At 42.8% G+C, this 26523-nt stretch overlaps 1 protein-coding gene and 2 long non-coding RNA genes across 3 annotated transcripts; 1 reads left to right on the top strand and 2 right to left on the bottom strand.

Annotated features, from left to right (window-relative positions):
• Nucleotides 1-6602: 6602 nt before the first annotated feature.
• Nucleotides 6603-11044, top strand: LOC146655595 (uncharacterized). Its single transcript, XM_085428957.1, has 3 exons — nucleotides 6603-6864; nucleotides 8963-9042; nucleotides 10840-11044. The coding sequence occupies exons 1-3, from the start codon at nucleotides 6603-6605 to the stop codon at nucleotides 11002-11004; spliced, it is 507 nt and encodes a 168-aa protein (XP_085285083.1). The 3' UTR covers nucleotides 11005-11044.
• LOC146655596 (uncharacterized) lies at nucleotides 6931-8730 on the bottom strand. Its single transcript, XR_014914293.1, has 3 exons — nucleotides 8335-8730; nucleotides 8135-8245; nucleotides 6931-7426 (listed from the first exon to the last, which is right to left on the bottom strand). It is a non-coding gene; the product is annotated as an uncharacterized LOC146655596 (long non-coding RNA).
• Nucleotides 11045-20674: 9630 nt separating the features above from the next.
• LOC146655597 (uncharacterized) lies at nucleotides 20675-26234 on the bottom strand. Its single transcript, XR_014914321.1, has 5 exons — nucleotides 25856-26234; nucleotides 23465-23549; nucleotides 22581-22738; nucleotides 22097-22154; nucleotides 20675-21143 (listed from the first exon to the last, which is right to left on the bottom strand). It is a non-coding gene; the product is annotated as an uncharacterized LOC146655597 (long non-coding RNA).
• Nucleotides 26235-26523: the final 289 nt, after the last annotated feature.

The raw sequence follows: 26523 nt of genomic DNA on the forward strand, positions 1-26523 counted from the left end.
CTGAAAAACAAGAAAAAACTATTGGAGATACTTGAAAAGCTTTAGGATTGACCAAATCAACAATCTGATATAGTCTTTAAAAAAAAGGAATGCACTGGCCAACAACACAAAAAGGCCTGAAATACCAGAAGCAATAACAGAATTGCATTTCATTGGTTAAAAAAAACCCCAACAACTTCACAACATCTAACAAAGTTAAGAACATTTTCAAGGAGGTAATCATTATCAAAGTCTGCAATAAAGAGATGCCTTCACAAACATAAATATAAAGGGTTTGCAGCTAGTGGCAAACCACTAATAGTTCAAATGATGACTTCAGATGATCTCCATCCAAGTGCTGAAACAGTCTTGATATTTTGTAATTTTGTCTAATCCCCTTTGAGACCTTGACAATGGGACTGTGCATAAAAGTATCTGTTATTCCAAAGTAGCTAATACAATATTTTTGTCTCTAATTTAAAAGCAAAAAGTCTGCAATTACATTACATATTGATTGTATTGATAGTGTGATGTAAATTTACTGTTGTGGTGTGCACAGGCAGAATTTGAAAAACTGTGTCTTTTTCCAATAAATATTGGACATAACTGTAACCATAAATGTCCGCTGTTAGACCCAAAACTCAATCCTCTGATTTCATCAATTCAATTCAATTCACTTCAATTTTATTTATATAGCGCCAAATCACAACATAAGTCGCCTCAAGGCGCTTCATAGATACAGAGAAAAACCCAACAATCATATGACCCCCTATGAGCAAGCACTTTGGCAACAGTGGGAAGGAAAAACTCCCTTTTAACAGGAAGAAACCTCCAGCAGAACCAGGCTCAGGGAGGGGCGGCCATCTGCTGCGACCGGTTGGGGTGAGAGAAGGAAGACAGGATAAAAGACATGCTGTGGAAGAGAGACAGAGATTAATAACAGATTTGATTCAATGCAGAGAGGTCTGTTAATACATAGTGAGCGAGAAAGGTGACTGGAAAGGAAAAACTCAATGCATCATGGGAATCCCCCGGCAGCCTATGTCTATTGCAGCATAACTAAGGGAGGATTCAGGGTCACCTGGTCCAGCCCTAACTATATGCTTTAGCAAAAAGGAAAGTTTTAAGCCTAATCTTGAAAGTAGAGATAGTGTCTGTCTCCTGAATCCAAACTGGAAGCTGGTTCCACAGAAGAGGGGCCTGAAAACTGAAGGCTCTCCCTCCCATTCTACTTTTAAATACTCTAGGAACAACAAGTAGGCCTGCAGAGCGAGAGCGAAGTGCTCTAATAGGGTGATATGGTACTACAAGGTCATTAAGATAAGATGGGGCCTGATTATTTAAGACCTTGTATGTGACGAGCAGGATTTTGAATTCAATTCTGGATTTAACAGGAAGCCAATGAAGGGAAGCCAATACAGGAGAAATCTGCTCTCTCTTTCTAGTCCCTGTCAGGACTCTTGCTGCAGCATTTTGGATTAGCTGAAGGCTTTTCAGTGAGTTTTTTGGACATCCTGATAATAATGAATTACAGTAGTCCAGCCTGGAAGTAATAAATGCATGAACTAGTTTTTCAGCGTCACTCTGAGACAGGATATTTCTAATTTTAGAGATGTTGCGCAAATGGAAGAACGCAGTCTTACATATTTGTTTAATATGTGCATTGAAGGACATGTCCTGGTCAAAAATGACTCCAAGGTTCCTCACAGCGTTACTGGAGGCCAAGGTAATGCCATCCAGAGTAAGAATCTGGTTAGATACCATATTTCTAGGCTTTTCAGGGCCGAGTACAATAACCTCAGTTTTATCTGAATTAAGAAGCAGAAAGTTAGCGGCCATCCAGGTCTTTATGTCTTTAAGACATTCCTGCAGTTTAACTAATTGGTGTGTGTTATCTGGCTTCATGGACAGATAGAGCTGGGTGTCATCTGCATAGCAGTGAAAATGTATGCTATGTCTTCTAATGATGCTGCCTAAGGGAAGCATGTATAATGTAAACAGAATTGGTCCTAGCACTGAACCCTGTGGAACTCCATAATTAACCTCAGTGTGTGAAGAGGACTCTCCATTTACATGAACAAATTGGAGTCTATTAGATAGATATTAGAGCTGGACGATATATCGAGTTTTTTAAAAATATCGATATATTTTTATACGAGATATAAGATGTGACAATATCCTTTATATCGATATAGTCTATGTTACGTTATAATTATACTTGTGGAGCCGCAAGTTTGCCTCTCTTTCGTCCACTTTCGTCTTTACGCAACGTTACTCGGCCTCCCCTCCTCCCCCATCGCTTCACCTGCAGGAAGCGACAAGATGGACACGGCAAATCTCCGTTAACGAGTTACTGCGCATCGCCCCGTGCGTGGGGCTGGATGGCGTCAACATGTTAGCTAGCTAACCACGCTAACGAGCTAACCACGCTAACGCCATGCAGCCCAGAGGTGCTGCACGGACTAAAATCCTTTCATTTTCTCAAAAGTTGACAGCGCGCCTTATGTATGAATTCTGGTTGTGCTTGATGACTGCGAACCGATTTTATGTGGAACACGGCGCTCAGCAATCTGTCAAAAAATGTTTTAGTACGACTTTGGTAAGCTACGGAGCTGCACCGCTTGATGGATTGTCGGAGCATTACGGCTGAGCCTCGCGGAGTGATACGTACTGTGCTTCAACGTAATATTACCCTACTGTGTATAAGGACCATAAATGGCACCTGTTAAGAGACGTGGTTGCGAAGCGGATTTCAAACTCCAGGCTGTCAGTCACGCAGTACAAGTTGGGAACAGAGCAGCTGTGAAACTGTCTTTGTTATTGTGCTCAGCATCTTTTAGTTTACATTTTGACTGCACAATTGTGAGCTTTTTGTTATGCACAAAAACAACATTGTTTTCTTTTATTTATGGAGCATTATTATTTAATAAATGCTCATAATTTATTTTTGAGTAAATTTTATGTACATCTGTTCTATGTTAATAAAAGTGCCTGTGTGACATCTGGGACACAGCTTTGACTAAGAACTCTCTTTTTGTTCTTACTTTATGGCTTTAAAAAAAATATATCGAGATATATATCTTATATCGCCATCCAGCTCAAAAATATCGAGATATGAATTTTGGGTCATATCGCCCAGCCCTAATAGATATGATACAAACCACTGCAGTGCAGTACCTGTAATACCTACAGCATGTTCTAATCGCTCTAATAGGATATTATGGTCAACAGTAGGGCTGCTCAATTAATCGAATTTTAATCACGATTACGATCTGGGCTTTCAACGATCATTAAAAATGACTGAGCCGATTATTAGCCCCTCCCTCATTTATCCGCGACACCTTAAAGGCCGGTCCGTGAAAATATTGTCGGGCATAAACCGGTCCGTGGCGCAAAAAAGGTTGGAGACCGCTGATTAAGAGGACCCGAGGGAAGCTCGGAAAGCTAAGCAGAAGTTATTTGGAGAGGAGAGTGACTGCTGTTGGTTGAAAAGAGAGGTAAAAAAAAAAAAACTTCAGTGGTGTTGCGCACTATTTTATATTATTTTTTAAAGTCATTGTTAACCCTTTAAATCCGGTCAGAGCAGCACGCTCCGTTTTGTGTAACTATTTTTAAATCCCTGTAGAATCTGAACCGCGTAAGCTAGCGCAATAATTTGTTTTGCATATGAAACCGGAGGAGTTGTACTTACATCTTATGCCATCAGCTTGTCCTCGGTCACGGTTTCCTTCCACATATAGCTTTGCAAAAATTGCATAAAAAGCGCTTGCAGGAACAAAAACATAATATTCCAGAAACACGCTTTGCCGATCCGATCAGCTGTTCATAACACTTCCCACAGTAAAACAGACGTCAGCGCGAACTGTCGCATGTCCGCCATTTCCTGGCCGAAACCGGAAGTGACGTCATTTTCGCGGAAATGTAGTTTTTTACTTGTAGACCTTAAAAACCTCTACTGGTCATGTTTGGCTTTACTGAATAGTTTCTGGGATGCTTAGAACTCGAATTGCACTGCTGGAAATAGTTTATTTTGATGCACATGCTGTTTTCTTTGCAAATTTGCATCATAGGATTGTTTTTTTTTTGTTTTTCCTGCAGTGTATATAAAAATTGGTGTATCTCCAAAATAAAACTATGGAGACACTCAAAATAAATTTCCTGTTGTTGTAAACTATTTTTTGCAACTTTTTTGTATTTAAAGTTTTGAGGGATAAACCTCTTAAATTTCTCCAAGTAGAAATATATGTAAAAAAACAAAACAAAAATGATTTTCAATTTTTTTGTAGTTTATTGCACTTTTTTGCAATTAATGTAGTTACTATGGACTTAATGCATACATATTATTAAAATATGGGCTATAACAGTTATTTAGCAACTTGAAATGCTCCCACAAATGGCACTACAACATGTAAAAAAATAATATAAGCTCTGGCTGACTTGGTTCTATAGTAGGTCTTAAAGGGTTAAATAAATATCGTCAAATAATCGCGATCTCAATTTCAGTGAAAATAATCGTGATTATCATTTTTGCCATAATCGAGCAGCCCTAGTCAACAGTATCGAATGCTGCGCTAAGGTCTAGCAGGACAAGCACAGAGATGAGTCCACTGTCAGAGGCCATAAGAAGATCATTTGTAACCTTCACTAAAGCTGTTTCTGTGCTGTGATGAGCTCTGAAACCTGACTGAAATTCTTCAAATATGGGGTCTAAAAGACACGTTGATGGTTTGGAGGAAGTAATTATTGAAGTTAACTCAGAAAGATCAATTAGAGAAAAAGAGTCTAACATTGCCGGCAATAAGTCGGACTCGTTCCCGGTGGGTGATGGGCTCCGCCAGGGCTGCCCTTTGTCTCTGGTTCTGTTCATAATTTTTATGGACAGGATTTCTAGGCGCAGCCAAGTGGCGGAGGGCTTTCGCTTTGGTGGCCTCAGAATCTCATCTCTGATTTTTGCAGATGATGTGGTTCTGTTGGCTTCATCGGGTGAGGGCCTCCAGCTCGCACTGGAACGGTTCGCAGCCGAGTGTGAAGCAGCGGGAATGAGGATCAGCACCTCCAAATCTGAGGCCATGGTTCTCAGCCGGAAAAGGGTGGAGTACCCACTCCGGGTCGGGGATGAGTTCCTGCCCCAAGTGGAGGAGTTCAAGTATCTCGGGGTCTTGTTCGCGAGTGATGGGAGAAGGGAGCCGGAGATCGACAGACGGATTGGGGCTGCAGCTGCAGTAATGCGGACGCTGCACCGGTCCGTCGTGGTGAAGAGGGAGCTGAGTGTAAAAGCGAAGCTCTCAATTTACCGGTCGATCTACGTCCCTACCCTCACCTATGGCCACGAGCTGTGGGTAGTGACCGAAAGAACGAGATCGCGGATACAAGCGGCAGAAATGAGCTTCCTCCGAAGGGTAGCTGGCCTCTCCCTTAGAGATAGGGTGAGAAGTTCGGCCATCCGGGAAGGGCTCAGAGTAGAGCAGCTGCTGCTCCACATCGAAAGGAGCCAGCTGAGGTGGTTCGGGCATCTGATAAGGATGCCCCCTGGGCGCCTCCTGGGTGAGGTTTTCCAGGCATGTCCCACCGGGAGGAGGCCCCGGGGCAGACCCAGGACACGCTGGAGAGATTATAGCTCTCGGCTGGCCTGGGAACGCCTTGGTATTCCCCCGGATAAGCTGGAGGAGGTGGCTGGGGAGAGGGAGGTCTGGGCCTCTTTGCTTAGGCTGCTGCCCCCGCGACCCGGCCCCGGATAAAGTGGATGAAGATGGATGGATGGAGTCTAACTTAACATCAATGGTACTAAGAGTAGCTGTAGATAATATTACATCTGTGGGATGATTACTGGTAATTTTTTCTCTAATGATAAAGATTTTATTTGTGAAGAAGTTCATGAAGTCATTACTAGTTAACGTTAAAGGGATTGTCACATTTGTATAGCAGATTTTTCTTTACAGCAAATTTTACAGCAATGTTCCTTTTGGAATCATAACCTCTTTTAGAAAGGTTCCACTTAGCTTCTTAACAAAATCATTTATTGAAATACATACTGACCTTAAGAGGCTCCTGCAGGCAACCAGTTGATTTAAGCCGAGTTTATGTAGTGATCAGTTGCTCCAGACCATTGTATGGTTGGGCCATCCTGGAGGAGCTACCTGTGCAACCTGATTGGGTTATAGGTAATATCTCTTGATATCAGCAGTGAGAAGGACAGCAGCAAAAAGCAAAACTAAAGAAAAATCAGCCCAGATCAATAACGGGATAATTTCTTTGAAAAGTATGTATGTCTTGGTGTGAACATTTGTAATAAACACTGATCAGCAGTGAGTCTGCGGTGGCGCAGAAACCGATGGTAAATGGTAAATGGCCTGTATTTATATAGCGCTTTACTAGTCCCTAAGGACCCCAAAGCGCTTTACATATCCAGTCATCCACCCATTCACACACACATTCGCACACTGGTGATGGCAAGCTACATTGTAACCACAGCCACCCTGGGGCGCACTGACAGAGGCGAGGCTGCCGGACACTGGCGCCACCGGTTATAGATTGCTTCTCTTTCTTTGATCTGCCCACATAGGCTAACCATGTCAGCAATTGATGCATATTGAATCAGTTACCCAGGTGACACACAACAAACAATGCCAGCAAATGCGCGGGTCACACTTTGCTACGGACCTTATAAATCCAGCGGAGTAATACAACACAGGACCTTCCGCCTCCAGGGTCTCCAGGGTCTGTCTCATATCCCAACACGTTCTCACTCCCAACTCGTCAAACGTGTGACGCATGGTCAGGCTCCCTCTGCTTCACTTATGGACGCGCAGGGTACCCTCCTCGCGTCGGGAATTGACGTGAAGGGTCCTCCGATTGAAGAGATTGCCGCGGAAGTGCCTGTTGTCGGTATATTTAGACATTTTCCAAATAACATTGTAGTGACGTATACAGAACACAATAAATTATATAATGTAAATGTAGCCAAGTACAGGATAGGGTAGGGGAAATTAAAGTAAGATGGAGAGAATGGGCCAATAGCTAGATTCGCAGGAGGGATAAAGGGAGTTGCGTGGAGAAGAATGACTGGAGCCACAGGTAAAGTTGCTATGAATTGTATTAAACTATTTAGCAACAATTTAACAGCATTTTATGAACAGGAATGAAAACATAAAATAAAATACAGTGACAGCAATAATAATAACAGTCAGAATCCTATCTGAGCTCAGATATGTCAGTCTTGCCGGCTTAATAGTCAGTGTTCAGTCAAGTCAAATCCAACAGGTCAAAAGTTTGTGATTGGTGCGATTTCGTCCTACCGCACTGTTGCAATTGTTCGTGAGAGAAGAGCAACCTGCCCTTCTGGGCCAACTCAGAATGGCTGTGGTTCGGTTCGGTTCAAAGGGAAAGGCTCGCCATCTTCCTCGTCAGGAAGAGATCCAGGTCTCACGATCCCATAAAAAAACCTAGCCTGTAAACAACAGGACTATTACTAATTCAGTTCACACTCTAATGATATACATGGCCATATGTAAATAATGTAAGTGCTATAACAAAACAAGCACAAAACATTAATTCTAATTTCTAACTATAGTCTATACAGTGCATCTTAATCATGAATGCAATCTTTAAATCACAATCAGCTTATTCTATCGTCAAGGTGCACATTTCTATCAGAAATCAGAAATAAACCATAAACTATGGTAGATTATTTTTTTACAGTATTGCCCTTTAACTGAATTACAGGAGCATTGCTTTACACTGCATAGCAATGAAGCAATATATTATTTACACTCAATGTACAGAATAAAATTACCAAAAGAATATACAAAAACCCACAGGCTGTAGTTTTACAGTATGTGGTAACGTATCAGCACAGTAAGAATACACACTGACATCTATCCAGTGCCGCTCGAGCATCAAATGTAACAAAATAAAGTAGATTCATGACCTTTAAGATCAACATTAACTTATTCCATCATCTAATTTTAGTGCATTTAATATTCAACAAGTAATACTAGAACATCATCAGCACACAAGCTGAGTGCTCAAAATGGCTGAACTCAGTGAGAAACCCCGTGTGTTCTCCCACAGTGAAAACGTGGTCAGCTACAGCTATGAGCATTAGGCTAGTTAGCTTTTCAATTAGCCTGATTCGCCCAGTCCCAGTTTAACTCACCAGCACACTTCTAATGTTCAACTCTCAGAGAGGATCTTGTTCAACTCTCAGAGAGGATCTTGTTCAACTCTCAGAGAGGATCTTGTCCACTTCATCCGCTCCCGCGCAGATCTACAACATTGAAATCGGGCCATTATATTCCCTGTTAACTTCTTGTTAGCTTTTTAGCTTCAAGGTTAGCTTAACAGCTTCTGACTCACCGCGATGGTTTCAAGGTCCGAAATGTTCACAATAAATCAGGTCCGTTTCTCCAAGGTCCATGCAGATCTCCGGTATGGATATTTGCTCAATTTATCAAGTTAATAGTTATTTTCCAGCGAAAAGCTTGGCGGTGAAAATCAGTGATGGTCTCGTGCACCTCCGTCTCTCTCTGTGTCTGAGCACGTGACGGTACAGAGCAGGGGAAGGCGGGGCTTGTTCCTTCCTAACCAGTAGGGGTGTTAAATATACTCTTTGGGTTTTATTCTTATATTTATAGTATTTATCTTTTATTATTGATTTATTTTTGATCAACTCAGTGATTAACAGAGTAATGATAAATCCCAATTAACAATAACATGTTGTAGTGCATTACTGAGTCGTGTAAACTCACTGGGTTACATAAACAACTACCTGAAAAACAGGTAGAACGATACTTTTGTATCGTTTATTGCATTTATGGAGGGAGTGATGTATGCTGGGTAATGGCACAGCTAGCTACTGGGTGACTTTATTCACCCGCTTCGGCTGTTATCAGTCCATACAATGGGCGTTATTAGCACAAATCAGTCCCATAGATATGGGCCATCTCCTGCTGGATTTTTCAGAAGGTTGTTCTCATCCATCCAGATGGAGGATCACTAACAGGAGCGTGGGAAGACTCCAGAATCCACTCTGGCTGGAATCCGGTGGATATGCAGTGTGTACAGGTAAGACCATTTAAACGGACAGCATTTATAGAATGACTGTTAAAAGTCAGCGAGTGTCAGTAATGTTAACGTGGTTATCTTAGTAATACACAGAGTGCTAATATAACAGCTTTAAGATGCATTTGTAGATATTATTACGTGTTTTACCGTCTTTATGGTGCTAGCTTAAACGTTAGCTTATATTGGAGTAAAGCTGTTACTGTTTAAACGATGTTAGCACAGAAATATTAGCTTCTGTCATGACTGATGAAGTTACTAGTTAATAAAGTTTTCAGTAAAGTGTTTAATCGCAGCCACAGATTGACAGCAAATATCTCGATTAGCTTCAGTGCATCTATAATACATATGTGCAAGTTTCAGTGCTTCGTTTAAACTGTATGATACTTATACTGACCCAGGGTCAGTGTAAAATACAATCCTAGCTGTGTGAACAAAGCCACCGTAAATTTAATCCTGCATGACAAACCTCAGAATGCAGGTTATTATTACTCTTTCCTGCTGGCACACCTGAGAGTCAGCTAGAAACTTACAGTGACGTGGACATCATGCAAAGACTGCCAGACTCTGTAATACTGCAAATGATCAGTGACTCAGGTTATCACTAAACTTTAAACGGCACCTCTGTGTCTCTGTGTGCTGAACATTTAGGATTGAGTCAGGCTGCATCAGCTGAAGCTGTTATTTGTATATATCAGTATTTTTTATTCAGGTGTGGGGAAAATACGTAAGACTGCAGTGAAGCGATGCACCAGATTAATCCCTGGCCAAAGGTATCATACTTAAATCAGACTACTGATCCAGCCACATCAGCCTTTTGTGAGGTCTGTTTAAAGTTGACTAAAAGTGAACTGCAGGTTCCTGAGAGGTGGATTGTGAGCACAGAAACACATGTTCATACATACAGCTGCAGCAAACTTACATTAATTTTAAATAGATTTGTTACTCTGATGTCTGTCTCTGTGTTAGTCCTCTGACAGACTGGTGACCTGTCCAGGTGTGCTCTACCTATGACTACTGGGACAGGCTCTAGCCTTTTTAATAGAAATTTTCTGTTATTCTCATTTAAAGTATTTAAGTGCTTATGCATATGCTTAGTTGTGACACTGTTATAGACTGTTCAGTGAAAGTTTCTAAAACTAGATGAACGTACTTCAGCGTCAGCAGTTTGAGAAAACAACTCCCTTTACAGGTGCTGATAAGGCCAAGGGCACAAAACAGCATAACCATTGATCCGTTGAAGTGTGGTAGGATCAGTTTGTAACTTCCTCCCTCTTCCTTGGAATGCATAAAGGAGGAGGAGCACCACTTCTGTGGCAGCGCTGACATGACTGAACTGTGATGTTTGATGTGTGTTGGCGCAGTAATAAATAGCTTGATCACAGCTCTTTCTGTGTTGCAGACTTTATTTAAAAAATTCCACGACACCTCCCACCCTCCCACTGTGAACCTGAATTGAATATTCAGAAGACATTTGTTTAAATAGTTCTACAAATCTGAGCTGTTGGTGTGTCCTTGGATTGTGTGGTAATAATATTAGAGCCTGCAATCTTTCTTACTGAATCTCTACTATGAGTCATGTTACCTGAGATTAATTCTATGTTTACCTGTCAGCCTGGACAAATGTGCTGTGTGAAGGAAATTAAATTAAATCAGATCTGAACTGCGTACATTTAAGGAACCTGTTCATATTTAATTGAAATATGAACTAGTGATTTTTTTGATTGCTGATTCCAAGAGAGTCTTTGTGGAAATCCTGTTTGGCTTTTTGTTATTTTAATTCTCTTCTCTGTTTTCCAGAACAGTTCTCCACAGTCGCTGTCCACATGGGTCAGTGGGACCAAGAAGCACTCTGCTAATGTGTGGACTCTGACCAGCAACATCCAGCAAGACCCAGACAGCGTTTTCTATCTCCCAGCTGGAGTTTTTTGTTTGTCTGTGACTGGAGAGTCAGATTTTTGTTGAGCTTCACACTTGCAGAGTTAAGTCAGTTTGCAGAGATCCCTCCCACCCTGGCTTTTATGTCCTAGATTTCTTATCTGAAAGAGTCCCCCAGAACACAAGAGACCAAGGAAGACCAACAGAGGGGCAGCCGCGCCACTGTCCCAGAAAGAGCTGAGGAGAGTCTCAGATGAGGGCTCACTCAGCAGCCGCGGAGCAGAAGCCAGGGGGAGTTGCAGTGACGCGCCCGTGAGCTCCGCCGGCAGCCAGTTGTGCCTGAGTGACCGAGCCCCAGGCCAAGAGGCCGGGGGCACCCCACCTCCGAAGTGGCCCGAGCGAGCCCCAGGCTCCAGGCCCCGATAAGCGGCCGCCAAGGAGTGAGCCGGTGTGTACCCGGACACAAAGAACCACCAACGCACCAATGTCTGAGGGAGTCTGCCACTGGCAGGGGAAGTGGTGGTAGGGGGAGATAGGCCTCCAAACCTTGGAGGGCCTAAGATGTCCCCAAAGAGGTGGCGCCTGACACCCAACCTGACATATAGACACAGAAATACAGGCACACACATATACAAACATCCATTCCCACCCTCATGCTCTCATATGCACTTATTCCACACTCAACCAACGTGGAGACAGACATAAAGAGACGCTGTACACACGATCACACTCCCCAAGCGTACTCTACAAACCGGGTCTAGGTACCCTTGCCCCTGGAGGGGGGAACTGCACCCAGACCCAGGTGGTGTTACCCTTTTCCCTGCGGTGGGGGGAGGCAGACCGCCCTGACTCCGCAGCAGCAGGGAGGCCCCACACTCCAGACCGCAGTCGGACGGCCAACTCCTCCTCCTAGCCCCCCCGCTCCAGCAGGTTGCAGAGAATGGGGGTGAGAGAAGACTCCAAACCTCCCTCCACCCGCTCATTGTAGTGTTGATGCATGTGTGTTCTAAGGTGCATTTAAAACCCAGGAGGGCATGGAGCTACCTGCCAGAGAGCAGCAGGTAAGCGCATGGTCCCTCCTGCTAGCCCTCAATGTCTACGTGTATTTAACATTGAGAGGTGGGCAACGACGCCAGGGGTGAGGTGTACACCCTGATGGTACTTTGGATTCCGTGTATCGTGCCCACCCCCAAGATCCTATATGTATGTGTAATGAGAGTGTGAGTAATGTGAATGTCTAAGTTGTGGGATAAAATTGTGGCAGAGGCAGCCAGAAGGGGACAGGGGGGGGGTAGCCTCCTCTGCACCCTGGTGACATACCCCTACTCCAAGGTCCTGCATGTGTGGGTGGTTGTGGTGGAGCGGGAAGAGGGAGGCAGCTGGAGATGGGGAGGGAGGGAAGGGAGGGGCAAGTGACCCCTCCCTGGGGCCAGCTCCCCCGCTGACCCCAGTAGGCACCCCCATACTCCGCGACCCGCCAGGGAAAGGGGGCCCAGGCCCATCCAGACCGGGGCCCAGCGCAGCAGCGCCTCCCAGCCCCATAGAGCCCGGGACAGTCCACCCAACCCCACCACAGAGAAAACTTCACCCACCCCACCATCCACTCATCTTCCAGACTACATAAGACAATAAACACCCAGGCTGAGATCTTCCTCCACCTCTCCTGTATCTCCCCCTCCTGCAGAGAGAGCCCCTGAGGAGAGGAAAGCTCCTGCAAGATGTGACAATCTTCCCCACCAGTTGAAGAGCCCCCCAGGTGGCTCGATGCACCGGCGGCTTTCGCTTTTGAAGTTTGTTGTGTGAAAAATGACTGCTGTCCGGACAACTGGGATTTTAGTTTATTCACCTTTTTCTTTCTTAGCTCGCTTTTCGGCGGGAATGTAGTCGTATTTTCCGTGAACAGTTCGAAAATGCCGCTCCACATTTCCCTTCTTTGGCATTGCGATGGTAGCCTGGCAGATGAGGCAAACGCACTTCGAAAATGACATCGTGAAAAAAAAGTCCTCCTCCCATTCCGTATGAAAGTGATACGTTTTTGTCTTCTTACTTGGTCCAGCTCCCTCACTCATTTTTAACCCTTTCTTAGGTTTAAGAGAAAAAACCGAGAGCTAAAAATTGGAGTTAACTCGCTGACTAGCTTGTCAGTTTTACTACACTTCGCGCCGCTGTTTGCGCATGCGCAGCGACCTAAGCGTCAGAAAAAATCTGATGTCATCTGACTGGCTTCCCTGTATCAATCAAGTGACGGGATGGATGATAGGCTGGCATCTATTTTTTTTAATGCCATGCGAGCTACCAATACTACCTTTGCGATTGACTGGTCGATCGCGATTGACGTATTGAGCACCCCTGGTCTACAGAGTGTTTCATCGATTGAAGAAGCCCAGCAGTTGGTCAAGAAACTACGGCAGCTTCTGCAGTGGGCTAGTAATAGGCCAGAAGTGATTAGTCATCTGCCATCCGAGGCACGGTCAGACAAACTGGAAGTCTGGCTGTCACAGGACCGACAAGAAGCGCATGAATCAACCCTGGGACTGAACTGGAACTGTGAGACGGACACCCTCAGCCTCAAGCACTGACCCATTGACTATGGAGAGCCCACTATGAGGAACATATATCGAACCCTGGCTAGTCAGTACGACCCACTTGGGTTCATCATTCCCTTCACCACCAGGGCCAAGATTATTGTACAGCAACTCTGGGACAAGCATCGAGATTGGGATGACCCCCAGTTACCTCATGATTTGCTGCACCAGTGGAAGACATGGAAGGGGGAGTTGGTGCATTTATCAGAGTTAACATTGCCACGATGTTACACACTGCCGCACATGGATCTGTCTGACATTGCAAGAGAGGTACATATCTTTTGCGATGCATCAGAGCGAGCCTATGGCTCTGTGGCTTACCTGAGATCAGAAGATCATTGTGGTAATGCGAAGCTGTCATTCCTCATGGCCAGATCACGGGTTGCTCCAAGGAAGCAGATATCTATTCCCAGACTCGAACTCTGCGCTGCACTCACTGGAGCCCAGCTCACAAAGCTACTTCAGACAGAGCTAACGTTCAAGGTGACCACATGTACGCTGTGGTCTAATTCAACCACTGTCCTCAAGTGGTTGCATTCCACATCCTGCCATTTCAAGGTGTTTGTTGGCACCAGGATTACAGAAATTCAAGAGCTTACTAACCCCAAAGACTGGCGATATGTGGATTCCAGAGGTGGGACCAAGTCATTGTTTTGCAAGTCTCAAGTAAGTCTCAAGACTTTATCCTCAAGTCTCAAGTCAAGTCTCAAGTAATGTCAGGCAAGTCAGAGTCGAGTCTCAAGTCACTGGTGTAAAAGTCCAAGTAAAGTCACAAGTCTGAAATTTTGAATTTCAAGTCCTTTCGAGTCTTTAACAAAAAACGAAAAAAAGCATGTTGCAGTTATATGCTAAATGTAAATATTAGACCATGTAATTTTTAAATCTGTGTTTTTCTCAACACATAACAAAATAGTGAACTTAGAAAATATACACAAATTGTGAAATTGCACCTCTTTAAAATGCAGCTCAATTAAACCTAGCTCCAAGAATAATTTTCACCAACAGTTCTGAGATAAGCTGCATGTTATTCTTGGATGCGGTTGTAGGACTGGCTTTAAAATCGCATGACAAAAATATCATACATAAATAAATGATTTTTTTTTTTAAAATATCATTAAAAAAAAAAACTGCATCACCAACGTAGCCTGGAAAACATTTGCTAGTTAGATGAAGTCAGCTATCTCATCGTAGCATATTTATATGCATATTTATAATCATACGGTTCTTGGAGTGAGTGCATACACTCATGAAGTTTAGTAACTTCCGGTCACTGCAACAAGCCCAGGTACAGTTTACCGACGGATGGGTGCAGGACCTTGAAATGCACCGTGTAGAAAGTAAAGACCATCGTACGTATCATAAGTTTACCAGTCTCACAAATCGTCGTCATAAATACACATTCGTTAACCGTTTATTAATAGGACCTTTGAGCTCAATGGTAATTAATTAGCAGTGGAAATAATTTCTGGTAGCATCACAGAAATGTAGCAGTGACAATAATACTGTATGCTGTAATCGTACTGGACAATTAGTGATACAAAACAACTGTTTTATCCTGTGAATAAAAGTATATGTTTTTGTCAATGTACCATAATAACAGAAGCGAAACGCAATATTGTGTCAGGACAATTCACTATTTATGCACAATAAATAAAGGAGCATAGCGCGACAATTTCTGTTCAGCGCCAGACTTGCTTGTAACCTATATCACCAATTATGTTAAGAAAAATGACGTATTAACTACAACAGCAGACTGACCTTTGTGGAAATGCTTGGAGCAGACTAACCTGTGAGCTGGAGTGTTCTGGGACGTTATAATTGGTCTTTGAATGGCTGCAATCCAGTCGCCTCTTTGTTACTTCGGAAACATGGCTCGAACAATTTCTCTTCAACGACGTAATCCGATAACATCCGATCTCTTTACTCGTCGGCTTCCCGTGGCTGTCATGCGACCGGCTATTGCAGTTAATAATACAACAGCTTCTTGACATTTTTGTGTTTCTTTTTATCGCTGTATAACTGATTTTAATTGAAAGCCTGCGTGCGCTAGTACCGCTTGCCACGAGTTCCCAGAATCCTTTGCGGTTCTACCCGTGAATGACGTCACATTTTCAATCTCTATATAATATGCATGTTAAATTTTATATTTGGGGTAAAATATCAAGTCTTTTCAAGTAAACCGGTTCAAGTCCAATTCAAGTCCCAAGTCATTGGTGTAAAAGTCCAAGTCAAGTCACAAGTCTTAGAACATTTTTTCAAGTCAAGTCTAAAGTCATAAAATTAATGACTCGAGTCTGACTCGAGTCCAAGTCATGTGACTCGAGTCCACACCTCTGGTGGATTCTACAAGAAACCCAGCTGATGACATCACAAGGGGCAAAAATCTCACTGAACTGGCCAGCCCAAATAGGTGGACTCAAGGACCAGATTTCCTCCTCCTACCTCTTGACCAGTGGCCCTCCTGCCCATCGTTGGGTACATCAGACCCAGAGGATGGCATCGAGCTAAAACGCTCTGCCATATGTCATATGGCTAACACGACCCCGGGTAATCAAACCCCAGAGGCCCAGCGGTTCAACACATGGGCAGAATTAGTAGAAGCCACAGCTAAGGAGATTCAAAATGCAGCAATGCAGGGTGACCCAGCTGGGAGTAACTCACCTACTGCAGGGGCCTACACCGAGGCAGAGCAACAGATCTTGAGACAGATTCAGATGGACTGTTTCCCAGAGGACTACCACCTACTACAAGCAGGCAAACCTATACCGGCTAACAGTCGGCTGCTATGCCTAGCACCGCAGTATGATGCCAATCATAGACTGATCCGGGTTGGTGGCAGGCTGCGGCGAGCAGAGAGCCTTGATCTGTCTGTTGTACACCCTGTGGTCCTGGATCCCACCCATGTGTATACCAGACTACTTATTCAAGATGTGGATGCACGTCTCGGTCATCCTGGCCCAGAGAGAGTTTTCGCTGAGCTTCGGCAGACTGTATGGATCCTGCGAGGTAGAGAGGCCGTTAAGCGGCACCAACATAGTTGCATGGATTGCTGTAGGTGGAGGGCAAACCCAGCTTCTCAGCAAATGGCTGACCTGCCGCCTGTCCGCCTCAGGCTGTTCAAACCTGCCTTCTATTCGACTGGCATGGACTGCTTTGGTCCTTTCTGGATCAAGATAGGCAGACGCAGGGTGAAGCGATGGGGCATTTTGTTTAAGTGCCTCACTACTCGGGCCGTCCATATAGACCTCCTGACATCCATCGACACTGACTCCTTTCTGATGGCCTTCCGAAGGTTCATTGCGAGAAGAGGGAAACCGGCAGAAGTTTACTCGGATCAGGGGACAAACTTCAAAGGAGGGGAAAAGGAGCTCCAGCAGGCGTTCTCCATCATGAGTCCGGACCTCCAGCAGAAACTGGCTAAGCAGCAGGTTCGTTTCCGCTTCAATCCACCTGCAGCACCCCACTTTGGAGGCACTTGGGAAAGAGAAATCCGCTCTATCAAAAACGCCTTATACACCTCTGTTGGCTCTCAAACAGTGAGTGAGGAAGTACTCAGGACCCTTCTTACAGAAATCGAGGGTATCCTGAATGCCAAACCCCTAGGTTATGTTTCTGCTGATGTGGCTGACATCGATCCAGTGACCCCTAACTACTTGCTCATCGGGCGGCCTGACAGCTCCCTACCTCAGGTAGTGTATCCTGAAGAAGAAGCGCTAGGGAGGCGAAGATGGAGACATTCGCAAATCCTGGTGGACAGATTCTGGTCATTTTTCATCAGACACTATTTGCCTAATCTCCAAACTCGCATGAAGTGGCAGAGACCCATGGAGGACATAACAGAGGGAGCGGTTGTTCTGCTGGTGGATCCACAGCTACCCAGAGCATCATGGCAGATTGGGAGAGTGACGAAGATTCTTACTGGTTCTGATGGCCACACCAGAACAGCAGAGGTGAAGATACGTGACAAAACATACACCCGGCCTATAGTACGTCTGATTGTGCTTCCGGCGATCAAGGATGAGGATGACCAGGTGGGGGAGCCCTCGTCTGTATAAACAGCCTTTCCATGGGGCCAATTTGCACCGCAAATTGGGGGGCGGCTATGTTGGAAAGGCTGTCAGCTGTGTGGGGGGGGGCCCTTGTGGCGAGAGAGCACAGTTGGACTATTGAGCACATGTTCCAGTGATCAGAGTTGGAGCTAACACATAGCAAGAGCCGCCTGGCAGACTGACTCTGCAGGGGATGTCTACACACGGTGTGAGTTGTGTGCGTCGCTAAAGAACTGTGAGTAGACGTGGAGCCATGCCTGAAAAGGACAGTTTTAGTCTTTTATGCCAATTAGACATTTAGTGGATGTAGAAGTGCAATGTGTATCGACCTGTTCGCTATGTGGCTAGTTCATGCTACTAATGCTACCTGTTATGCTACATACCTGCTGGCTGTAAGCTAAACGATTTGGTGTTTGTGATATATTGTTGTTGGGTGTATTGGCAATCAATGTCATGTACTGTAAGGGTTTGGGAGTAGTGTGTGAAACTCGTGCATGTAGATGTTCATATAGGAATTCCCATTTGTAGTTCTGGTTAGATTCGAAGAACGCTAATGCATCATAATTCATGACTTAGATGTTTATTACATTCAGTATTCTGTCTGTTCACAGACCACACACACCCACACCCCTCACCACTCTGTAAGCCTGCGGTTGCATTACTGTGTTGCTGTACTGTGCTGTTAAGCTGAGGAATCACAGTAAAGACGGTATAACCTTTATCTGTGCGTCCTGTGTGTTCTGACCGACACCCCAAGGTGAACACCACTGCTATTCAGCCAACACCTATACAGCCCTGGGTTCAACCCAAATTAACAAACAAAGTTCACCAAACTCACACAGTTTACATTCTGTATGTTTCCATCTTTACCAGCCACACTCTAACTGCATTTAAGAAAATAATCCTTAGAAATCGTTATTTTTCTCTTTTGTAATTGATGATAATTCAGTGAATATACTGCGCTGCTTCCTTTTATTGCGTCACACATTGCTTTAAGTTTTTCAGTGTCCAGTTATTTTTTACTGCTGTTTGAATTCTCTGTATGTTTGACCCTGTAGACTGTTTGATGGACTGCTTATCTTCCTGTTTGTTACCGCCGCCTGTTTTTTAATAAAGATTTGGATTTCTGACTTTAACACAGCCTCTGCGTGTCCTCCCTTTGTGTCCTCTTCCTCTGTGAATGTGTTGCATGTGTCACAGATTCATTTTATTAACAGTTTTCCCACAGTGAGTTGCATCAGCATTCATTCACAGCACATTTCAGAAGGATTCAGATTAATACAGTGATCTTACAGTCAGAATGATCCTGACAGAGTGCCACTGTAAATGATCTTTCGTCAGGTAAATTTTAAAGTTCAGTATTTCAAAGCAGGAGTTATGAAGAATCATACTGGAAGACAATCAACTTTTAGTGTTTTCCGCATATTAATTATTCTGAAATAGAGACGGTGACCCTAACTGTACAGAAGCACTAAACAACTGACAATCTAACAGACATCATTGGCCCGAGCTGTCATGCACAGTGAGTCTGATCCTTTGCTGTGAGAGTATGAAAAGCATGTTTCTGGTCAGTTTGGAAGAAATAATATCACAATGTTGATCTTTCTTTCCAATATTCCTTGTCTTTTACAACATAAACTGTGATCAAAGGTACTTATGTTCACAGCATGTAATAATACTGACAGTCCAGGGCATTGTGGTCTGTTGAGCTAGGGTTAGGGTTAGGGTTAGCAATTCAGACATATGTAATCAATATTAAACGTCTCTGACGTGGGCCACTGTCCGCAGTGTTGGGAAATCCATACCAGGCTGGAACGAGTCAAGGTAGGTGAGCATCCACGAGAAGACACAGCAGATGCATCCTACTAATACTGACAGGACCAGGAGACTCCAGAAACCAAGCATCTTCTCTTCAGTGCCATCCTCTCCTGTCACCCTCTCTGCTCGCAGCTCTTTGAGTATGGGGTGGAGAAGGGCGCAGAGAAACCCTTATTACTAATTTGTATTATAATTCAATTTTCATGAAATATTCATATTCAGTATTGGTCCTTTTATATTAATAACCACGTATCCACCCAGGCTCATGGTGGGGCAGGGCTCTGTCCTGGGATGCTTGAGTACAAGGTAATGTACACCCTGACCAGGTATCCAGTCTGTCAGAATTGTTTTCAATATTTGGTTCAAAAACATGAGTGACAACAAAAATCCAACTAGGATTCTTGCATATGATGAATGAAGTCTGTCTTTGACTGTATTGTCCAGCTGATCCATCAAACCCCCAGCAGGTGAATCTTATTCATGACATAACACGGCAACAATGTAAAAAATGAAACAGCAACAGTCTAAATGTAAAGTGCATTCTAAACTCCTCTTCAATAAATCATATGCAAAGAGTCATTCAGGACTGTAAAACGTGAACTACAGAACCCAGAGTCTTCATCATTAAATCTCTGGTTGCTTCATTTTTCTATCCTATATCAGACACTATAAGGTTAGGTTAGGTAAACTTGCATTCTCATGGTGAGGCAAAGTGCTTTATGTGTGTGTGTGCGTGTCATGAACGGCTATAAAAGGCCTATAATTAAAGAACAAAGCGGGGTTTGAGTTCGAGTTGCGGCAGACTGTCACTACTTGTAAATGGAACGCAGCCTTCCTATGGCGGACAGCTAATAACAGGAATCGGACGCGGTCCAGCCAAGTCCACAGCAACCACCATAGCAACCACCTAGCATGACCTTAAAAACATATTCTGTCTTCATAACTATCAAAAACATGAAACGATTTGAAAAGTGTTTAAGTGTTACAGCTGCAGAGAGCTATGGCGGTATCTTTGGAAGCTGTTTACATAGCTAATAATATACGATGTAACCATGGAGACAGTCAGTCTGAGCTAGCGGTGCATGTTTACTACAGTGAATAAGGTGATTGCGTGCACAGCGTCCACATGCTGCACAGGGTAAAGACATTACTTCAATATTGTTTTATATTGATATATATTTGCCTTCTGTTGACCATCACCTCAGGTTCACCATTACAGTTTCAGCAGACAGATGCACACTGTCTAAATATCAACACATTCAAAACTCATGTCTCAGAAATAAGCACAGCTGTTCATGTTTGTCATTAGAGTTTTATTTGTAAGAAAATTATGAACTTCATATTGTGCATCAAATAAAAGAACATTTCACAACTCTGAGTCAACAGAAACAGGTAACAGAAATGTCTCTAATGTAGACATGTACAGTGTAGTGTAAGCATTAAAAGATCATAAAGGAAACACTAACATTTATGTCAAACTAATTGTAATAAAAAAATGAACAGGTGCTTTATAGATTTAAAAGAAAGAATCTGAAAACAACAATTTTTTGGTCTAAGTGATCAAAATAGAAAACAGAACTGATGTTCAAAAACAAACCGTAGCTGCACTAATATTACACATCTCCATTGTTGTGGTGAACAGACATGTTGCTTTTAAAACCACATGCAGTGTGTGACCGTGACTGTTCACTGAGACCATGAACGCCACTTCGCTGAAGCCTTCGCCTTCTTCTTCTAAATTGGAAGCAGAAGGAGCACGAGCTGCTTTGATCTACTGAAAGGAAAAAGCAGAACATCTGAGCTGAAACCAGTCAGCTGAAATCATTAAGACAGGAACAATCATTCAATGCAGTGTCTCAGGTGGCTTAGCCTGTTACAACTGTTGATACAAGCTAAATACGGTTAACACACAGTGTCAGGGAACTCCAGTGTGGGAACTAGTGGCTTTACGTTTGTAGTCATTTAACTTTCATCCATTCATTCATTTAATTCAGGAGGAAGAAATGTCAGGTTGATGCAGGCTGGTTACATGCATTTGGTCCCATGCTGTCTTTAACTAAATGACTTGGTTCATTTTATGGCTGGGCTGTATGTGGGGTTATATCATGTTATTTGGGCAGGAGTACCTGTCCTCTGTTAGACTTAGAAAGTTTCTCCATAAGTAGAGTTTCTAACTCTTCTAGCACATCTGTGGCTGACAGCTTTTTGGTGGCTCTTTTTACCCCACACTGGTTGTGAGTGTGTAAATAGCCCCACTAGTTCTTTTGGGTTGCAGTTAACTTGGGAGGAAGAGGTAGGTCTGCCATGACTAGATGAATAACAATTATCTGGGATACATAAATTTCATAATGCATGCATATATCTCTATAAACCTGGCCTGAGGGCTGCCATTTTTTACATTCAGTTATTTCTTTGTTGAATCTAAATAATGAATGTGTTACAGTTAAACTGATACTGGTCAGTGTAAATGGCTCATTGGGACACAGAAACCTTTAAATTAAACCCTATCACCTGATATCGAGTGTCAAACAATATCAAAGCTGTAAAAGCTGTTTACAGTCAGAATTTATAAAAACTATGATTGTAAATAAATTCAAACAAGTGAGCTTTTCTCTTTGGGCTGAATATCAACACTGTGATTTCTTAGACTGTAAGCTTTACTTTAGCACAACCAGTTGTAGAAGCTGCCACTCCAAATGTCTTTTGATAACAAGAAAAAAAAAATACCTTTTCAGTACACGGCCTGAAGTTCTTCTCTGACATCTTCTGCAATCGGCTTTGTCTGCTGGTTTGAAGACAATAAACCACAAAAAAGATGATTTAGTCACTTTGTCTGCATCATGCAGCTTGAATGTGTCGTGTAACGATGTTGAATAGCCGTCGTTATCCCTCTGCTGCGTCAGTAGGATTGTACTGTACAGCATCTCATTGATATGTGAGGAATGCTAATGTAACACGATAACAGACTTACATCATTAAAACATAAAGGGCAGGAGATATTTAGATATTTTTATATTTATATTACATTTTATAGCTGACGGATATTACTAAATAGATAGAATTTACTAAATAGCTGGATGAACATGAAAAATATGTCTATAATAACAAATGACCATGAGAGCCAGTAGAATTAATTCAACTGGACACTCGAAAGACGTCCTTAAATGCTCTTTAAGTGGCAGAACAAACGAACAAACAGTTAATCGCTTACTTGAGATTAAATCTGCTCAGCTACTTTGAAAACAGTTTATAAGTGGTTCCTCCTTTAACAGGATGACTGCTCAGGGGTAAGGCCATCATGCAGTCCAGCAACCTTTATGGTTCTGCTTTGATTCACCAGGAACTATTAGGGAAACCTTCCAGCGCCTCCTGTGAAAGACACAGGCATAAACACACAAACATTTATTAACATGTTCCACAGTCTTCCAGTTTGATTTTCTCATCCTGTGGACAACAACATACATGGATGCAGGTTTATTGTTAACTTTTGTAAGGTTTATTTAGTGAACATATCCAGCTGCAGCTCCACTGTGATCCTGAACTGGATAAGCACTTAAGAAAATGTGTCAATAAATGCACATACATCAACTTACTATATTTATCCAAACAGACGGGACCAATAATGCTTCACTGAGTTAGAGACTTTAACAGTCTCTTCTATGTAAGAATGTCTCGTGCTGATAGACCTGCAAACTTGACAACAAAGGTTTTTCAGACTACATGTAGCTGTCCTCTATGTCAGCTCACACATTTACATTTATGTCACACTTATTTCTGCTTTCCCATTTTATAATTATTACTTACATTTTGATTAGATACCTTGAGTTTGTAAATGATCAGATTAGATAATTGGAATACAATGTATCCAATTCAGGATTGCGGGAGGATGAAGCCTATCCCAGCTGATACAGGACAAAGACAGGCTGCCAGTTTATTGCAGGGCTAACACAATATGTGTAACAGAAAATCCACTTAAATGTTTGATATTTCTTATAATAATCATAATTATGACTATTATTTAAAGGTTTCTTTATAAATACATTTTGATTTTTTATAACCTCTAAAATATAAACCTGAGCTGTTTCAGATTCTGACCTCACTGCAGCTCCCTCTTGGAAGTACGTCTGCTTCTTGTCTACCCCCAGTGTTGACCGCCTGCCCTTGATATCACGTACTGTACCTGAGGAACAAAAAAGGACAAACACTTGCCTTCATTTAAGAAGTACATTCATACAGAGGTAATCTATGGAAACACACTAGTTCACCCTTTGGGAGAAATCAGTTCCTGTGAAACATTTCTGTAAATGAACATCATGTGGAAAATGAATGAAATGAGTTCTTCAGGTGACTCAGCAGTCCCACACTGACAAATGAAATCTAGTTAAACTATTAAGCATATTTGCTCTTCTGAAATCTGTGTTAAACAACAACAAACATAAATTAGTAACAAAAATACAGCTGAGTAGAGGCTTTACAAACCACCAGCAGCCATAATGCTAAATTTTAATCTTCAAATGTTTCTGAGCCGTCTTCAACCTGCTTTTAACACATTAAAGTCCCACAGTCAATGCAGCCTGACTCAATCCTAGATGTTCAGCACACAGAGAGTCACTGATCCTTTGCAGTATTACAGAGTCTGGCAGTCTTTGCATGATGTCCACGTCACTGTAAGTTTCTAGCTGACTCTCAGGTGCGACAGGTGTGCCAGCAGGAAAGAGTAATAATAACCTGCATCCTGAGGTTTGTCATGCAGGATTAAATTTACAGTGGCTTTGTTCACACAGCTAGGATTGTATTTTACACTGACCCTGGGTCAGTATAAGTATCATACAGTTTAAACGAAGCACTGAAACTTGCACATATTTATTATAGATGCACTGAAGCTAATCGAGATATTTGCTGTCAATCTGTGGCTGCGATTAAACACTTTACTGAAAACTTTATTAACTAGTAACTTCATCAGTCATGACAGAAGCTAATATTTCTGTGCTAATGTAACCCAGTGTTAATGTGGTTATCTGATATTGTGTGATATTCAGTATATATGTATATACCTATATTGGGTGTTATAAAATGTTCTTCAATGATTTTGAGTTTTTTTTATTGCTATTGGTTTGCGGCTGCTTTACGACAGTCGACTGTGGTAGTACATCCTAGCGGGAGGGGCTATGAGCTCACGTGGCTTGTAGCTGTGCCAGAGAGCAAGCTGGGGTGAGCTAGCGGGGAATATCGCCTTCTGCAGTAGCCTTGAAAAGGACTATTGTTCGTTCTCCTGCCAGGTAAAAATCTGTTTCGTATGTATATTATACTATTCCATGTGTTATCATGTGTTTGCTATGATGTGATGTGTAGTAATGGTTATTAAGGTGCTAATCGCTAATCGAGGCTAAGCTAGCAAGCTCGACAATTAGCCGCCATGCTAAGCGGACGTTGGTAGCCAAGTTCGTATGTCACTATGGGGCTATGAGCTCACGTGGCTTGTAGCTGTGCCAGAGAGCAAGCTGGGGTGAGCTAGCGGGGAATATCGCCTTCTGCAGTAGCCTTGAAAAGGACTATTGTTCGTTCTCCTGCCAGACGCTTCGCTGCTGTGCTGCCTTACTGCTGTGCTGCCTTACTGCTGTGCTGCCTTGCTGCTGTGCTGCCTTACTACTGTGCTGCCTTACTGGTGCCATTAAAGGACAAGCGGCCGCCATCCCTTCATCCATCCGGACCTTGATTATTTGGACCGAAGTACTCACACACACGCCCGCACTCAGTGCCATACACTCTCTTTATTTTGCTGGCCAGCTAATATCATTTGTTTTTTTTTGTTTTGTTTTGTTTGCATTCACAAAGACTATCCAAAGACATTTTGGTTATTGTCAAATAGACACTCTCTGATTACGGACTGAGGAGGTTGTGGTGTTACAACCCCAGGACTGAGAAAAAGGACTCTTTACATAATATATTCACTTGTCTCCTGGTTAGGAAAAGTGACTATTGATGGAAATATTTTTCTTCTTCTTGTCTTTGTCTACATTGTATCCCAGAGAAGTTTTAAGTTGTTCAGGTTGAAACATTTGCACTTAAAGTCGGTTAAGTTTCCTTTGATATATCAGTGTCAAGCTGATGTTTAAGAGGGTATGTTAAGGACAGATGTGCTCCAGTCCATCAATCCTTTAAAGTGCTGGACACCGATGGTAAATTGCCATCAGACCCTAAATAAATTGTCCTCTGCTGTTATCCATATTGCTTCACTCATTCTTTGGTGAGTAGACGTATTGGTTACACTAACATCGTTTAAACAGTAACAGCTTTACTCCAATATAAGCTAACGTTTAAGCTAGCACCATAAAGACGGTAAAACACGTAATAATATCTACAAATGCATCTTAAAGCTGTTATATTAGCACTCTGTGTATTACTAAGATAACCACGTTAACATTACTGACACTCGCTGACTTTTAACAGTCATTCTATAAATGCTGTCCATTTAAATGGTCTTACCTGTACACACTGCATATCCACCGGATTCCAGCCAGAGTGGATTCTGGAGTCTTCCCACGCTCCTGTTAGTGATCCTCCATCTGGATGGATGAGAACAACCTTCTGAAAAATCCAGCAGGAGATGGCCCATATCTATGGGACTGATTTGTGCTAATAACGCCCATTGTATGGACTGATAACAGCCGAAGCGGGTGAATAAAGTCACCCAGTCGCTAGCTGTGCCATTACCCAGCATACATCACTCCCTCCATAAATGCAATAAACGATACAAAAGTATCGTTCTACCTGTTTTTCAGGTAGTTGTTTACATTATATAATTTATTGTGTTCTGTATACGTCACTACACTGTGATTTGGAAAATGTCTAAATATGCCGACAACAGGCACTTCCGCGGCAATCTCTTCAATCTGAGGACCCTTCACGTCAATTCTCGACGCGAGGAGGGTACCCTGCGCGTCCATAAGTGAAGCAGAGGGAGCCTGACCATGCGTCACACGTTTGAGGAGTTGGGAGTGAGAACGTGTTGACCTGTGCAACCTGATTGGGTTATAGGTAATATCTCTTGATATCAGCAGTGAGAAGGACAGCAGCAAAAAGCAAAACTAAAGAAAAATCAGCCCAGATCAATAACGGGCTAATTTCTTTGAAAAGTATGTATGTCTTGGTGT

This window comes from Rhamphochromis longiceps, linkage group LG13 (assembly GCF_057381845.1).
Source record: "Rhamphochromis longiceps isolate RC_006_pf linkage group LG13, R_longiceps_female_GT1.1, whole genome shotgun sequence".
NCBI classification, from domain to species: Eukaryota; Metazoa; Chordata; class Actinopteri; order Cichliformes; family Cichlidae; genus Rhamphochromis; species Rhamphochromis longiceps.

Bases quoted from the DNA above. Each gene is read 5' to 3' on its own strand.
- LOC146655595 (XM_085428957.1), top strand. From the start codon at position 6,603: ATGCCAGCAAATGCGCGGGTCACACTTTGCTACGGACCTTATAAATCC. The intron at 6,865-8,962 runs GTATATTTAGAC...TCATCCATCCAG, and splicing joins CGCGGAAGTGCCTGTTGTCG to ATGGAGGATCACTAACAGGA. The intron at 9,043-10,839 runs GTAAGACCATTT...TCTGTTTTCCAG, and splicing joins TGGATATGCAGTGTGTACAG to AACAGTTCTCCACAGTCGCT.